Raw genomic sequence first — 16,856 nt, 5'->3', positions numbered from 1 at the left:
GAATTGTCATACTGATTACAAAGACATTCAACAAACTGCTGATATGCCGAAATAGTGCTTCCCAAACACAGACGTGTATGTTCAGTAGCTGGAATGTATAAAGGCTAACAGTGAAAGTTAACTATGCTGCTCAGACTAATGCTCCCATTTCAAGTGACGTACATCGCTTTAGCTTTGTACATAATGTAGCTCTTCAGTGGATTTTATAAAATAAAATAAGATGTTATGAAAACAAACTGAAATTTTGACATGTTTCGGTGATGAGAAGATTTGCGTTCTATTTGTAATATGAAGTTTCAGAACAGAAGAAAACATTTAGTCTTTTAATACTCTGAAGTCTACTTATGCCTACAGCATTGAGTTTAGTGCAAATTATGACCTAAGACACCATGAGCAAATCACCAGACCACAAAAAATCACAACGCCCGAACTCACTTATCTTACTGTTCAATGCCGTAAATTCAGCGTTTCCTCAAACCGGACATCTTTAACCGCTTTCTTCACTGTTTAGTGCAAACAATTCGCAAAACTGAAATTTGTTTACGTTTTTGAATCAAATGTTTCACAATTTTCAACCGAAACTTTTGTTTACAATCTAGTCCACCGTGTTGGGAACAATCTCGCACACGCCTACTCGATGTGACTGAATGTCATCAGACACAGACGTCTGCATATTATAAGTCACCCTCACATCTATAAATCAAGCACGACGTACACTGACTAACATTGTCGCTCTGGTCATTGTAACGGAATCTGAAAAAGTCTTTCATCCGCTTATTAAAATTCATAAAATTTAAAATATTCCTCCGTTTCTCACAGGCAAAATGAGTCGCTCGTCGTCCACCATCACGGAGCAAGGCTTGGCGGCCGCCATCAACAGCGTCGTAACCACCACAACTGGAACATCCCCGGGGCTGCTGATCGATTCGTTCGCACAAACCGAACAGCTGGGCTCTCCCTTGGGTCAGATGGAGGATTCGGCCATCAAGACCAGCGCCAGCCGGGACATGATCGACTCGGGCGTGGCAGAGCAGAACCTGCAGAACCAGCAGCAACAGCAACGGATCAGCACCTACAAGGAGCGCAACATCTCGGTGACGGACGACGAGGACGTTGGGTACGGGGGCGGTGCCGGCAGTGCCAGTGCCAGTGTAGACGAGAGTGACTCCCAGCAGCAGCAGACGAGGCTGCGATACGAGAGCGTTTGCGAGGAGGAACAACCGGAAGCGGAGGAGGAGCAGGAGGATGTCGTGGACCAGCAGCAGCAGCCGGCTCCGGAAGGCGGCAACACGACGGTAAATTACTATTTGTGAAGGCTTACCACCACATGGCATCTTTCTCCTCTGACTACTCTCTGCTATTGGAAGGAACTCCGCGAACCATCATCCACACGACTCTCTGTCTGTTTCATGTTTGGCCAGGCCACTATCATGGGCATGCTTTTCTGATCATCCGGTCATCCTCCACTCACAAGAACACAAAACATGCTTCCATAGGAAATGAAACGCTTTCGAAATTTCACGATCATTGTGTCATTTTGGCTTCTTCTTCTTCTTGTAACACACTACAAGGTTTAGGCTTTAGCGCATTCTTTCCTAACATTTTAAAAAGGGAAAACATTTTAGTAGAGCAAGCTTGGCTATTTTAGAATTTTTATTGCGAAAGTTTATGTTTTAACATGCTTCAGATTGTGACAATATTAACAAAATGTTTTTAAATATTCGCTGTAGATTTTATACCTTCATTTTTTTTCAAAACAAAAAAAAAACAAATTAAAAGTCCCTGGCAAAATAATTCGAAACGAAAACGAATCTTAATGGCCTGAAAATTTTAAAAATAAATCAAACAAAATCAAAAAGCTTTTTCCGCTTGACCAACACACCAACCCCTAAATTTTATTCTTTCTTTCTTCTTCTTTGTTCTCGTTTGCCGTTTTTTTGCCTGACCGTGCGTGCGTGCGTGCCTTGGCTTTTGCGCACACGTGTTTTGTTGCACGCGATGAACGGACACAAAATAAAACAAAACAGCTGATGTTGTTGCGAGCTTTGCTTCTACTCAACGATGACGAGTGATAGAGAGAGAGAGAGATAGGGACGTCTGCGCCGCGAGAGCACTCGCGAAAGCGAGATAGATATATTTATAGTTGTACAGCAAAAGAGCGCGCGTGAAGTTGGCGAGAAAAAGATGCTGAAAATTTTTACTTTGCGCTTGTTTTTACAAAAGAAAGAAAGGAAATACATTAAAAATTAACCGATACACACGTACACAGAGCGCCGCAAAGATAAACACACTCACAAAAAATAGCTTAGGCTGTATGATAGAAAGAGGAAGGGAGAGCTAGAGAGCGAGCGCGAGCGAGAGAGAGAAAGCAAGAGAGCAAAACCAATAGTGAGACACGGTTGATTAAGGGAAAGGACTTAACAAAAAAAAACTTTTTATGTTATATACTTATTTAGACAAAATTGATAAGAAATGCAAAAACTGGAACAAATCAGAAAAAAATCTGCAAATAAAGTTTTGACTGTTTAGAAAACAAATCCAAAAAAAACACAACTTTTATTTCCATTGATTGGCGGAGTCCTTTTGCTTAATGCTATCGGTGCTGTTCTCACAAAGGTTTGTTCCCCCGGGGAGAGGGAGGTTGTCCTTGCTAACCGTGTAAATAATCGTGTCTTTTTTGTTGATTGTCTGCTGTGTCCGAGGGACTTTTTTTTCTCAAAGGGATTAACTGTTTTGTTGTGTCTGTTTTCTGTGGCCGTTAGCATGCTTCATTACACATGGTTTGAGAGCCTTTTTTATGACCGGTTGTTTATCTTGCACTATGGGATAAAAAATAATTATCACAAGAGGAAGTAAGTATTTCTTTTTTAATTTTTCAATAATGTTTTGAAAATATTTATTATCATTCCACCGTGTTCTCTTAGTCTCTATGCAAATTACTAATTCTGTAAACTGTCGAAGATTATGTATAAATGGATCTAGTACACAGCGATTCCTCGTCAAACCAGCGGGATTCAGATCAACAGTGTGATTTAATGTTTTAAATTTTCATTAAAAAGTTGAAAATAAAGCTTGTTGTCATTACAAATTTTATATATACATATTTTTTTGACCTCCCTCGACCAGACCCAGAGTTGAGATATACAAACATTTTTAAATACTTGGAATGGCCTAATGGAGTACCCGATTCCAGTGGTAGAAATGACAGTTCTCCCATAAGGAATACATTGTAGAAAAAAGCAAAAACTGCTCGAATGGTAATGCTCCATTGTTGAAAAATAATTTTGCAACGACTTTTCGCATGTTTCACTTAATTTAGGGGTGCTCAAAGTTTTTTGAAGCAGGACCAAATTTGAAGCTCAAATAAGCATGCAGGCCAAATTTACAAAACAGGTTAGGCCGATGCAAATATTTAAAAAAGTTTTTGTCCCTCGGCCCTGGCCGAGGTCAAGGGGGGGCAAAAAAATAAAAAAATATAAAAGTTTAAATAACAAGCCATAGTCTTCACATTTAAATGAAAAAAAGTGTTTTAAAATGCATTTTACACTAGTTCAGTTGTTTTGCAATCTCTAGTTTTCAAAAAATCTAAGATCTGACAAAAATAAAAATTGTATCGAAAAAAAGATTTTGCATCGAAAATTTTCAAAAAAATTTAAGATTTTTTAATAAACCCAAACATGCTAAAAATGATTTTAAACGCAGAAGAATGTATTGTAATTTGATTTCAGCTGGTTGCACTTGAATTTTCTTAGAAATTTTGAAGTTTATTGTAAAAATATTTTTTTTGCCCTCTGATTTTTGGGCCAATTTTGAAGGGGGAGTGGTGGCAAAAACTTTTAAAAATATTTGTACCAGCCTTATTTAAAAATAAATAAATTACGTTATTTTTATTTAAGAGCGAGTCCACGAGCAAAGCATACCCATCTCACATCGACCTCACCAATCTGCCTGAAATTTTCAGGGGTTGTTTGTACATATAAAACTAGCATCTGGCCAAAATATGAGCTCTCTAGGTCAACGGGAAGTGGGGCAAATCGGGACACAAAGTTTGAAGGTTCAAAACGTCAAAAATCGTAAAAGGCTGTAACTTGGGCAAAATTCAATTTAATTTAAAAATTCAAAATGCATCTGAAAGGGCTTAAAAAATGCAACAAAATGCAGGATAGAGCACCCCGATTGGTTAAATCTAAAGGGAGTTATTGACATTTTAGTGAAAAAATAGCACAATTTTCAAACTCAAATAAAAAAGTGTTCCATCCAGATATCAACTCGGTTCGACCTGCAGCTTGTAGGGGACATCTGGGACTACCATCTGAGACTGAGAACGCTTTGGGTAAGGCAGTTTAACATATTAAATAGACACTTTTACTTTTAGTGAATTTTTTGGTTGTAAATTTTTGCTCGGGGGACCCCTTAGATCCCATTTTCTGATGATAATTTTATCATATTCGTGTTCCTGAGACAATTTCACAATAGAAACATGCATAAAAATGTTTGTTTTCATCCATTTTAACCCTTTAAAAAATGAAAGTTAAAAAAAATGTTCGATTCACATTTATTGAAATTCAAGTTCGTTTCCAAGGATACTAGATGACACCAGAAAAAAAGCAGCATCTCAGCCTACTGGTTGATTTTCTTATGAACATTTTCGTTTATTAAAAGTAATGGATAATTAATGTACTTGTGTACTACTAATGTTGCAAAATTAAGATTCGATATAGAAAAACATTTTGGCGAAAAAACATAAATTCATCGAATATTTACTAAAATCTTTATTATTTTTAATAAACCTGAACATGTTGAAATGATTCTCAACTCAGAGGAATTTTCATTGATTTGAAGTGTTTTGAAGCTCCTGGTTTTTCGAGCCATTTTTTATAATGGGGGAGGGGCGGGCTGGTGGACAAAAGCTTTGTAAAATATGTGCACCAGCCTTGATCCTCCGATTTCAACATGTTTTTCTGCCTGAATGAGATTCGTTATCTACTTGTCATGAGTTTGAATTCCAAAGGAAGGTTTCTAAGTGCAAAGTAAGTGTGAGGGTCAGTTCATAAAAGGGTCATTATGACTATCAAATTAATATAGAATACTTACGGAATACTACAGATTCCTACATAAGTATAATTTCAACGTTTTAGTTATTTTTACAAAAATGTTTGATAAAAATTTCAACGATTTTTACTTGCTTCACTCGCATTTAAACGTGTGAAGATTCTTGAAAAAAAAAATTGTGTCCTAAACGGGAGCCAAAATATTTATAAATCAATAGTTTTTTTTTACAAAAAATAAAAAAAAGCATGAAAAAGTTTAAAATAAACCTCAATTTTGAATAAGTATAAAATAACATCATTTTTTTCAAAATGTTAAAAATATCTATGATTACACGAATACATTCAACTAAATACCATTATTTTCAAATACCTGCCTCAACACAAAAAATCAATAGGACTATTGAAAATTTTCATTTCCTGTTTTCTTTTTTTAAGGACAAAATGGTTGAAGAGAGCTGATAGTCTCTTAAATTAAAATAACGTAATTTTATTTCTAAACAAGCTATTTTAAACGTTTCTTCCAAAAAACTTTGTTCACCTCTGAGTTAGACCCTTATTTTTTTATTGGTGATAAGGCAGGTCCTATTCGAAATAGGGTTGTTGAACAAATGCGTTTTTTACATTTTCGCAAAAACCTCATTTTTCAAAAAAAAAAAATACTTTGGACCATGAAACTCCCATGCCCAATTTGAACCAAATCTGAGCATGTTTGATCTGGAATTTGCTGGTTTTTAAATTTTTGCAATATGATGACTTTTTGCATTAATTTTTTTCAAAAACGGGCCATTTTTTTCTTCAAAATCGCCAAAAACTTTGAGCACCCCTGGTCTAGGAGGTCAAATTAAGAAGATCAATTTTCGAGTGATTTTATAGCCTTCCTTCAGTAAGGCGAGGAAGGCAAAAATGCATATTAGTGAGGTAACTTTACAATAGGACGTATAGGAGGATGTTGTCCAATGCAATTTCAATTAACCCTCTACTGCCCAAATGTTTTTTTTCGAAAATTTTTATTTCTCCCGTGGGCATTTTGAGCAACTTTTGTCCTACGACAAACTTAACTTTTCTTGTTTTATATTTTTCTTGTTTTATGTTAAGTATTTTAATCTGCATTTATCTTGTTTAGATTATGATTGTTTCTGATAGTATTCGGTTTACTACGAATTTAGGTCCAACCGAATTAACAAATTCGCTCTGTATGAGGTTAGGAAGGCTGCGAAGTCGGAATCGAAGCCGGAGTCGCTAAGGTTGGGTCTTTTGGAGAACTGATTAGCCGGAATCGGAGTCGAAATTGGAATCGATAAATTTTCAGAGCTGGAGTCGGAGTGGGCTAATTTTGAACAACGTTGCATGGGAATTGTGGCAGTGCGTGGCCGAATGGTTACGCTGTCCGCTTTGTAAGCGGATGATTCTGGGTTCGATTTCCATCTGCTGCAACCTTCCATCGGATGAGGAAGTAAAATGTCGGTCCCGGCCTTGGTTGTTAGGCCGTTAAGTTATTCCAGGTGTATGAGTTGTCTCCATGCCATAAGTACAAACAACACACCAAACCAAGCATACTCCGGTGGAATCGCTGCCGACGGTTGGACTCGCAATCCAAAGGTCGTCAGTTCAAACACTGGGGTGGAAGGTTCCTTGGAGTAGAAAGAGGTTTGGGTGCTCTCCCTATTCAAGCCTTCGGACTCCTAGGTTCGAGCAGAAAACTTGCAATAGAGACCACAAAAGACCCGGGGGTCGTTAATGTGGATGGTTTGATTTTTTGCATGGGAATTGTTGTTGTTGTCAGAATCGACAAATTTTCTGAACCCAGCGATGTTGTCGGAGTCAGAGTAGCAATAAAGAAAATTTTGAAATAATCCTTCAGCATCACCAGGTAAACTCTTCGACAAGAGTCCTGATTCTCCAAAAAGACTCAGTTACTTGCGAGCACAAATCTAGAGCGACGAAAAACTGCTCTGATGTATTTCTACCGTTTGTCACTTCCAAACCAATCGCTGCCGAACACTCTCTCTTTGCTCTCCCTCTCATTCAAATCGGGTAGTACAATAAATGGTTCGGAGAGACCGATTTCGTTAAGTCGCTCAATGCTGACTGAGAATACTTTGCGATCGGCTTAGATTTGATCATTTAAAAAATGTTAAAATCAATGATATCAATAATATTTTGAAATTTTTTAGTTTACACTACATCAAAGACACACTTGGCAGCAATTTCCACCATACCAAATTCTAATTGACGGCAAACTGTGGTAGTGTAGGCCAAATGAGCACCGCGCTAGTATTTTTTGGCTCTCTCCTCTTTGAGCACATTCGTGTATGACTCGGGTCGACGAACGGAGTAGAAAAAGAAATTCACGAAGTATTTGTTTCGCTGAGTGAAGCGATTGAGCAAGCCGCTGACAGAGAGCGGGTAGTGTTCGCTCGCGAATGGTTGCCTGCTCCAGTCGGCAAAGATTCATTCGGTGATGAGTGAGTGATTTCTGATCTTTGAACTGAAAGCCAGGACCCTTGCTCTTGGAAGCTTTCGCAGAAACTTAACGAAACTTTAGTAAACTTCAAAGGTACACATCTGTTAGGTACTTTGCATTGTTGATTATAGTGACTAATCATTTAGCTAGATTTATCATTTTTGGGACCTGGTTCCAGCTGTCAAATCCAAGATTTTTTAAAGGATTTCTAACCTAAAAAAAATTGTGGTTGAATAAACAACCAATAATTTTAGGATTTTAGAAAAAAATAGTAAGATTCAAGATAATCCTTGTTTCCATGTAGTTTCAAAATTGTTTGCAGATTTTATGGGTTTCATTATTTATCTCTGGTTAAATCTAGTTTTGTGATTCTGCAAGGGAGTGAAAATGACATTGAATGCTAAACAAAATTCAAATTGGGGTCATTCTCTGCCAACTAAATTAATATCATAATGCACGTGTGACAAGTTACATGCCACAATTGGGACGATTTGATGCAAATCTTGACTTGGATTCAGATCAAGAGAGGATATCCGATAGAAACACAAGTATTGGGATCAGAGACACGATCTTTTAAAATTAGCATTTTGTTGGTTGATTCTAACCTGGGTCTAACTTAAGCGTTCCACACCATCACCTAACCATCACAAACCGTCTCTGGTCCGTAACCAAAACATGCGCCTAGTACCGCAAACGTTTCAAAAAACTAAATCTCACCACACCGGTAACCGTCGTTTAACCCCTCCAAACAGGCCCCGACTACCCGTCTGACACCGTTACCGGAACTTGCGGGGGACACCGTCGACGCCCCGTCTTTGTCGGTATTTCTTAGCACCAGCACCGGAAGTAGCATAGCGGAAGAGCTGGTGGCTACCTCCACCTCGGGCGCGGGCTCTCTCCAACAGTTGACGACCCTGGCGGACGACGTGAGCGATTCGGCCGATTCCGAGTACCGGTCGCTGGAGACCAAGGACGACGACGATGACGACGACTACTGCCTCGAATGATGAGCCACTGCCCGGAGCGGGAGTGGGTGGTGCGCTTTTAATTGGCTTTTGATTTGCTGAAAATTTGTGTGCTGCGATTTTAGGCTGTAAGAAGTAACCGATTTGTAACTAAATAAGTGAGGCATGCTTTGTGTATATTACGATCACTTCAAACCTCATCAGCTGAATTTGGCTACATCGAAATTCCGGGACACCATAAGAGTGGTGAACCAAATGACAAAACATTCGAAAAATGCAGTGGAAATTTTTTTGTTTACTATTTTACAGTTTATTTTACTTTTTTGTTTATTTCTTCAAGGGTTCCCCTTTGTCGATTGGCGCACTAGTGCTGCACTATTTGATGCTTCCAAAATGTAAGTTACGCTGAGTAGAGTGACTTGTTTTGCGTGTTTTGCTTACTTTTTTGACTTTTCGGCATGTTTCGAATTATAGTTCTCAATTTATCATCTCTGTTATAATTTCAAATATGGATTTTGGCCAAAATATATATTTCTCGCATTGTTACTATAAAAAAACTTAAATGAAACTAAATAACATCTGATGTGAAAATTTTTCAAGTTTTATGATGCTTTTAATTTCTAATAATTGTTTAATAAACATTACATTTTTTTATCGAAAATATTTAATTTGAAAAATCTAAACCATTAAAAAAAACTTCTATTGCCTGTTACAAAAACATTTCAATATTTCAGTCAATTTTTTTTTCTAGAGAGTTTTGTTTAAATTTTTGGTTTGTGATATCAATATCAAAATGTTGGACAAATTAGGCCCTTTTTTCAACAATTCTGTACGTTTGCTTCGGCATAAAAATGTTTTGAAAATTTTTAAATCAAGACTAGCATTTAAAATGAGTGTAATATTCAATGTTTGGCCTTAAAAAAATTAGAAATGGTCACTCATGGTCACTATTTAAAAAAAACGAAAAACTTCAAATATTTCGCTAAAATCAAACTTTCGGTGGCTATATTTTGAAAACAGAGCCCTTTATCAAAAAATCTGTAAAGTACTTTTCGATTGCAAATTCAATTTTGCATTAAAAAAAATTGTCAAACTTGTTTTTGCATAAAACTTCGATCTTTTTCCAAAAATCATTATTTTTTCAAAAATTCATAACTCGGCGGCAGATTTTTTGACCATGTTTCTCTATGGCTCAAAAGTTGCGGATTTTTGTCCCCTAAAACATATAAAATAATCTTGAAAATCAAAAAATATATATTTTGTGAAATTAAGTTTTGGTAAAAAAAATTGATTAAAAAATCTGCATTTTTTCCGTGTGCCTATTTTTTCCCAAAAGTCCTCAAAAATACCTACAACTTTGCCGAAGACAACAAATTGATCAGAAAATTCACTCAAAAGTTACAGCTATTTGAATATGTACGTACCATTTTGTATGGACATCTGCCAACATTGTATGGAGACTTGTATGGGTGAACCAATGACGCAAAATAGCTAGTTTGATCATAGGGAAGGCCCCCACAAAGTTTGAGTCAAATAAAAAAATACAAAAAATAAAAATGGTCGAAATCGGCCGATTTCGTAGAGAGTTGCTTTTATGAAAAGTCTATAGCAACATTTACTACCTATCAATTTCGGACGTTTGCCAAAGCCACCATATCGATCGGAAAGTCGTTCTTCAAATATTTTCATAGCATTTTTGTATAGACAGACCCATTATTTGTATGAAGAAACCAATTATGGAAAATGGCTTATTTGGACATAAGAAATCAAAAAGAAAAGTTTCATCAAATAAAAAAAATAAAATAAAAAACAAAAAAATTGTTTTTTTGTGAAATTTGGATTTTTTTTCACTATTTAATATTTTTAAAAGTTTTTGTCACCACCCCCCCCTTCAAAATTGGCCCGAAAAATCAGGGGGCAAAAAAAATATTTTTACATTAAACTTCAAAATTTCAATGAAAATTCAAGTGCAACCAGCTGAAATCAAATTAAAATACATTCTCCTGCGTTTAAAATAATTTTTAGCATGTTTGGGCTTATTAAAAAATCTTATGATTTTTTGAAAATTTTCGATGCAAAATCTTTTTTTTCGATTCAATTTTTGTTTTTGTCAGATCTTAGATTTTTTGAAAACTAATGATTGCAAAACAACTGAACTAGTGTAAAATGCTTTTTAAAACACTTTTTTCATTTAAATGTGAAGACTATGGCTTGTTATATAAATTTTTATATTTTTTTATTTTTTTGCCCCCCCCTTGACCTTGGCCTGGGCCGAGGGACAAAAACTTTTTTGAATATTTGCATCGGCCTAATAATCGGAAAGATAAAGTTTACAAATCTAAATAATTATTCATAAATGGATTGAGTGTTGATGTTCATTTGATATCCATCAAAACAACAATATAAGAGACAGTCAAATGGGGAAAACAGGACTTGCAGTCTGGCGGTTTTTTGAGCACTTTAAAATTTCAATGTTGGAAATCGATTGATACATTTTGTTACTATTATTTCTTTTAACAGAATCCAACCAGAAACTTTTAAATTTTGAACAAAAGCATGATTAAAGAAGCTGTCCCGATTTGCCCCAATTGATGGTTATCATATAAAAATATTGCCATTTCTTTTTTAAATGATCATAAGTTTAAAATGGTTTTACCCCAAAAATTGTGGAGTATATTGACATTATTTCTGAACAGTTTTTGAAGATTTGAAATGCTATCGAAGCTGCCACCATTCATTAAAACAATATATTATTTGCCTAATTTGCATCTTTTTGTTTTGTTCTGCGTTATGATTATACATATTCATTTAAATAATGTATTATCATCAATCTCTTGCTTATCATATATTCGTAATTACAAGGGCACTAGACAAAAACCATCATGCAGATCAATTCGACCACCAATTTAAAGTAGATTGATTTTTCGAGTGTTTTGCTCTTCCACCGAACAAGTTTGTTTAACAATGTTCATGCACGAATCACTCAACATCATTGCAATGTGCTGCACAACAAAGAAGCAAATACAATTAAGCCCAGCTTCATTAACTTCAGCCAGAAGAGAAATGTGTAAATTAAAAAAATGAATTGCTCTAATTAATATTACTCATCTGTTTCAGCTCACTGAAAACTATTTTTAACAAGTGTAACGTAATCACTTATTTTTTCGAGGCCTACAAGTAAGCTAGTTTTAATTTAGTTTTTTTTTCCAAATCACATTACCCTTTAAACACAAAAAAAAAAACAGTTGAAAAATGACACACACTCAAACCCACCCAAATGTGCTAGAGGAAAAGGAATGAATGGTTTAGCTTACACAAAAAGAGCAAGAAAAGTGAAATTGAATTCTTTCAACCCAGATCCAACATAATAAACAACAAGCAAATCAAACTGGTTCCAACTGCTAATTGCGTAGTTTTCAAAAAATCAAACAGAGAAATAAAAAAAATCTTAAAAATACAATAAATTGTCGAGTTACGAACAAGCTTTACTGATAAATAAAACAAGAAAACACAGAAACAAACCAACCACAACTAAACAGTTTTTTCCAGTTTACTGAAATAAATACACCACTTCTAATGTTCCCTTCAAGTCACGTCAGACGATACACTATATTTACAATACTACAATTCATGAGGAGCTAAGCTGAAATAAAAAAAAAACTTTGTAGAGATAGTTCAACTGACTAAGAATAAGAATGAATCTTTGTGAGTGAGAGTGCAAGATACTGAATGAGCGTCGTTGTATCATGCTAGGTTAAGAGGAAATGAACGAATCAACAAATAAAATAAACACACATTACACTTGGCTGAGAGCAGATTCTACTCTTAATGCAAGAGAGAATGCGATGTTTTACTAATCAAAACACAACCACAGGTGATAATTGTTATTTAATATACTTTTACGGAAGCAAACATTAAACAAAAAAGAACGGAGAAATAGAAAATTAACATTAAGAAAGGGTCATGCTATCGTCGATGAAACAGCAGTGGTACGAGATTGTATAGGATTGTAGCTTGATTACTTTGCTCTATAGCATTACTCATTTTTAAAGTAAAAGAAACCATTAAAATGATAGATTTACGATACATGCAGGAGAGGAGTTACGGTTAGTGGAGGATATCTGACAACAGCACTGAATAATATGGGATGCAAAATGTAACAAGATAAAAAGAAAACAAGTGATTAGCTTAGTAAATGTTTTATTCCGACGATAAGGAGAGCACAACGAGTGGAGGAGTTTGATCTTTTAGATAAATGAAACTCCCTCGATCTGGAAACTAACGGTGCAGGATGGCACGTGAAGCGCTGTAAATCAAATGTGTAATTAGTTGATAAACTACTCGAGTTAAAAAAGAAACGATACGAGGATAATAAAAGAATACAATTTCAAGCAACAAAACAAGTCTTTTGTATATCGTTTTTAAGTCCCTTTGCATTTTCTAGAAGTCCAGGCGAGTGAATAATATCTAGCGCTTATCTGTAATAATAAAGTAATATTTTTCGACAATGTGTTGGAGATTTTGAAGGTAGTAGGGGAAATTCTCGTATGTTTGGCAGGTTAAGCACTCGCTCCTAACTCCATCCAATATGCTGATTTTCACTATTCAAACAACTAATTTTGCAAAACTTTTGATAGAAACTTGCTTGCTCACTTCTTATTGAGCTATTTATCACTCGATTTCAGTTGAAAACGCTTTTAATTAGCTTTAATTGAATGTCAAAGTTCTGACCTGCCAACATTAGAGGCACGCTGGAATTAAATGCTGCTCCCCTAGATTACAACCATCCTAGTTGATTCCCATAAAAGTTTGATAATTCATCTTTCGATGCGATCCTTTCCATCTTAGAACATTCGAAAAAGACGTGTATTGATATTTTGCAGGATTGCCAGATCTTCAAGTTTTTGGCCATGAAGCACTGACATGGGTGCTGAAAAGTGGAACTTTTCAAAACTAGTATCGAAACATTTTTCAATATTTTCGTTACTCGAGTGTAAAAAATTTGGAACATGTTATTTTATGGGAAATTTAATGTATTTTTTGAATCTACATTGAATGACCCAGAAGGGTCATTTTTTCATTTAGAACAAAAATTTTCATTTTAAGATTTCGTGTTTTTTCTAACTTTGCAGGATGTAACAATGTCGTTCAAAGTTGTAGAGCAGACAATTACAAAAATTTTGATATGTAAGAGGAGGACGTAACAAAGAGAAACGAAAAAGGTAACTTTTTCAACACTTTTTTTCTCGTAAAATCGCGATAACTTGTGATGTTTATAAGCAAACCCCTTATGTTTATGTATTAATTTTTTTTGTAATTGTCTGCTCTACAACTTTGTAGATCATTATTACACTCTTCAAATTAGAAAAAACACGAAATTTTAAAATGAAATTTTTTGTTCTAAATGAAAAAATTACCCTTCTGGGTCAATGTAGATTCGAAAGTACATTCAATTTCCCTTAAAATGACATGTTCCAAAAAATTTTACGGTAACGAAAAATGGGAGAAATTTTAAAAAAATTTAGTGCTTTTTTCGATGAATAATAGTTCGTTGTTTTGGAATTCTGAGTACACCATTAAATCGGGCGTCTAATAAAAATAAAAGTCCCTCTGAGATCAAATTTCTATCTCATCACCGTTTCAGGCTGCAAATTATTGAAAAACACCTCTTTTTGCGCATGTTCAAAAATTGAAGGGGTCGTACCACCCCTCCGTCAAGAGATAACAAAAAACGGACCTCGGATTCGTGATCAGAGACAAACGTTATCACTTAGGACAAAGTATCACGCAAATCGAAGAGGGGTCGGGGCCACTTTTCCCGATTTCGTGTGAATTGGTAGAGAATTACCCAAATCTAAACAAGATTTAACTCACTTGTCTATCTAAAATTATCAATATAATATTCTTCAACGATTATATTGACTTAAAGCTCAATAAAAAAATCGTAAAAGTTTTCATCTCCTTCTCTAAATGTTTCAATAAATCAAGAAGCAACAATTGTAATCTTTAACAAGGTTTATATGTTTATTTTTTAATTTCACAGAAAACTTAATTATTGGATTAAATATAATATCATAAAGTGAAACTCATTCAATTATGTTTAAAGTTTGAATCTTTTATTAACTTTTGGAATTCTAGGTTCAAAAAATTCGGTGAATGTTGCAATGATTAGAGCAAATTGTAAAATATAACGGGATTTCTTGGGAATTTACAAATTTCACGAATTTCACGCTGTCTGCGAAATCGTGAAAATTCACTAACCCTAGCCATGATCATTGCAATCAACTTTTTCAACGCTTTTTTAATAAAATCGCGATAAATTGTGATGGTTAGGGGAGAGTGGGGAGACTTGATCCCCTTTTTTTGTATCTCACAACTATGAAAACTATGAACTGAATTTTGTTTGGCTGATAAGGGTATAATCAGATGAATTCTTTGAGTTATGCCAAGCATTTTGAAAAAAAAAAAAAAAAATAGTAATAATTTAAACCAGCACTTTCAAATTGTTTAGGGGTAGCTTGATCTCCATTTCAACATTTTTAAGAAAACTAAAGAAAATGTTTCTTATTCATCCAAACTATTTATTTACTAGCGGTTACAGCAATTTCACATAAAGCCTGAACGTTTTGTTCAAAATATAACAATTTTTGTATGACAAATATTTAAAAACTTCAAATATTCGTTTTTAGACCAAAATTGAGCATGTTTGATAAAGTTGGTAATTTGTGTTTACAAAATATTTGAAAAATAGTTAAAACTGCAGAAAGTCATCTACAATTATACTGAAAGAAACCATGTACGAAATACCAAACCAATTAATTAAGCTTGAAGCTTATTCCAGTGACTGTAAAATTTTCAGGGATCAAGTCTCCCTAACTGCACTTTTTGAAACAATCGATTGTTAAAATAGTATGACGATAAATTCAACGTCAAATGCGAGAGGGTTTTGTAGTTGATACATTTATCAAACAACGCATACTTAAAACATTTTTTTTTTAAATAAATTTTAAGTGTTTTCTATACATATCAAAACGAAGGAAAAAGATCTCTTAGAGGGTTTTTCCAATACTTTTTAGAAAAATGTGTACATGTAACTCAATCCGAACATTTTTTTTCTTTGTTTCCACAATGAGTTTGAGTCAATTTCACACAACTTCCTAAAACAAAGCTATTTTTTTAACCCACGTGCTGACGAAATACAGGCTGGTAATCAAGTGTCCCCGGGGTTCATGTGCTCAAAATATTTGTGCAAGTATGAAATTTTTAATTAAAATCTTCTGAATAAATCATCGCGATGCATCGATTCTTAAATGTTTTGACTGCGACGATAAACCGAGAGAATACTTTTCAGAGAACGTCCCGAGCAGACGGAAATAACTTGGGAAGGTCAGTTTTTGATATTGTGAGAAGATCGAAATATGTTATTGGGATGATCGGATTAGTTGTTAAAATAACAAAAATCAATAACAAAGATTTGTTCAAAGAATAACTTAAACTGTTATTATGTTGTTATTGCAATAACAAACCAATAACACAGAAGGAAGCATGAAGGAATAACAAGATTTGTTATTTTGTGTGGAGAGGTGGAGCAGCATAATAACAAAAAAATGTTATTGAACTGGTATGTCTCCATAACAAAAAAAGTTATTGTTTTGGTTTATTTGAAATTTGCAAATAAACCTGCAGTTGCCATAACTCCTCTGTACTAGTCAGGGCTGCAGAGTCAGGTACCTCCAAGCGACTTTGAATACATACTTTGAAGACAACTCCGACTCTGGATGCAGGATATGACGTCAACGACGACTTCAGCTCTCCAAAAATACCCGACTTCACAGATTCCGACCCCAAGTAAAGTTGCTGAAAATTTGCTGAATCCGATGCAGTCTCCGATGTCTCACTTCAGCTCGAACTTCAACGTCAGCTCCGACTTCCTGGCTCTGTGAAAATAATAACAGTTTTTGTTATTCACTCTTCAAAAATTCTCAATAAATAAATCAATTCCGTTAGGGAATATAACAAAATTAAAAAAAAAATAACTCTCAAAAGTTAATTTTATCGGATAAATTTTAGCTTGAAACCCCATGGTGAAATAAATGACCCCGATTAAATTGGTCAAAATTATTTCATAGTTCTAGCCAATTTTAGTAAAATCCCTTAGGGGATATATCAAATAATTAAAAAAATCAATTTTCAAAATTTCAACTTTTCAGAATCATTTTAGCTTAAGGACCCCATTTCATGGCCAAAATAATGAACCTGGTGAAATTGGTCAAAATTATCCCATAGTTCTAACCATTTTAAACAAAGTCCTTTAGGGGGTATATCAAATAATTAAAAAAATCAACTTTCAAAATTTCAACTTTTTAGAATAATTTT

The 16,856-nt window shown here is 34.7% G+C and overlaps 1 protein-coding gene across 6 annotated transcripts in view; it reads left to right on the top strand.

Annotated features, from left to right (window-relative positions):
• The window catches only part of LOC6038297 (RB1-inducible coiled-coil protein 1), a 32,925-nt gene extending 20,045 nt beyond the window's left edge, over positions 1 to 12,880 (top strand). For 2 of the 6 annotated variants that reach the window (XM_038258472.1, XM_038258474.1), the window contains exons 12-13: positions 820 to 1,295; positions 8,268 to 8,680. In XM_038258472.1, coding sequence (XP_038114400.1) covers positions 820 to 1,295; positions 8,268 to 8,522 — 731 coding nt within the window. In that variant the 3' untranslated portion in view covers positions 8,523 to 8,680. Of the gene's footprint in view, positions 1 to 819; positions 1,296 to 2,027; positions 2,432 to 8,267; positions 8,681 to 8,820; positions 9,022 to 11,597 lie in introns of those variants that run through there. The other 4 variants (XM_038258476.1, XM_038258478.1, XM_038258475.1 and 1 more) reach the window with 4 other exon arrangements.
• Positions 12,881 to 16,856: the final 3,976 nt, after the last annotated feature.

This window comes from Culex quinquefasciatus, chromosome 2, assembly GCF_015732765.1.
Source record: "Culex quinquefasciatus strain JHB chromosome 2, VPISU_Cqui_1.0_pri_paternal, whole genome shotgun sequence".
Taxonomy (NCBI): domain Eukaryota; kingdom Metazoa; phylum Arthropoda; class Insecta; order Diptera; family Culicidae; genus Culex; species Culex quinquefasciatus.
The sequence above is the reverse complement of the archived record's forward strand: the minus strand, read 5'-3'. Positions and strand labels throughout refer to the sequence as shown.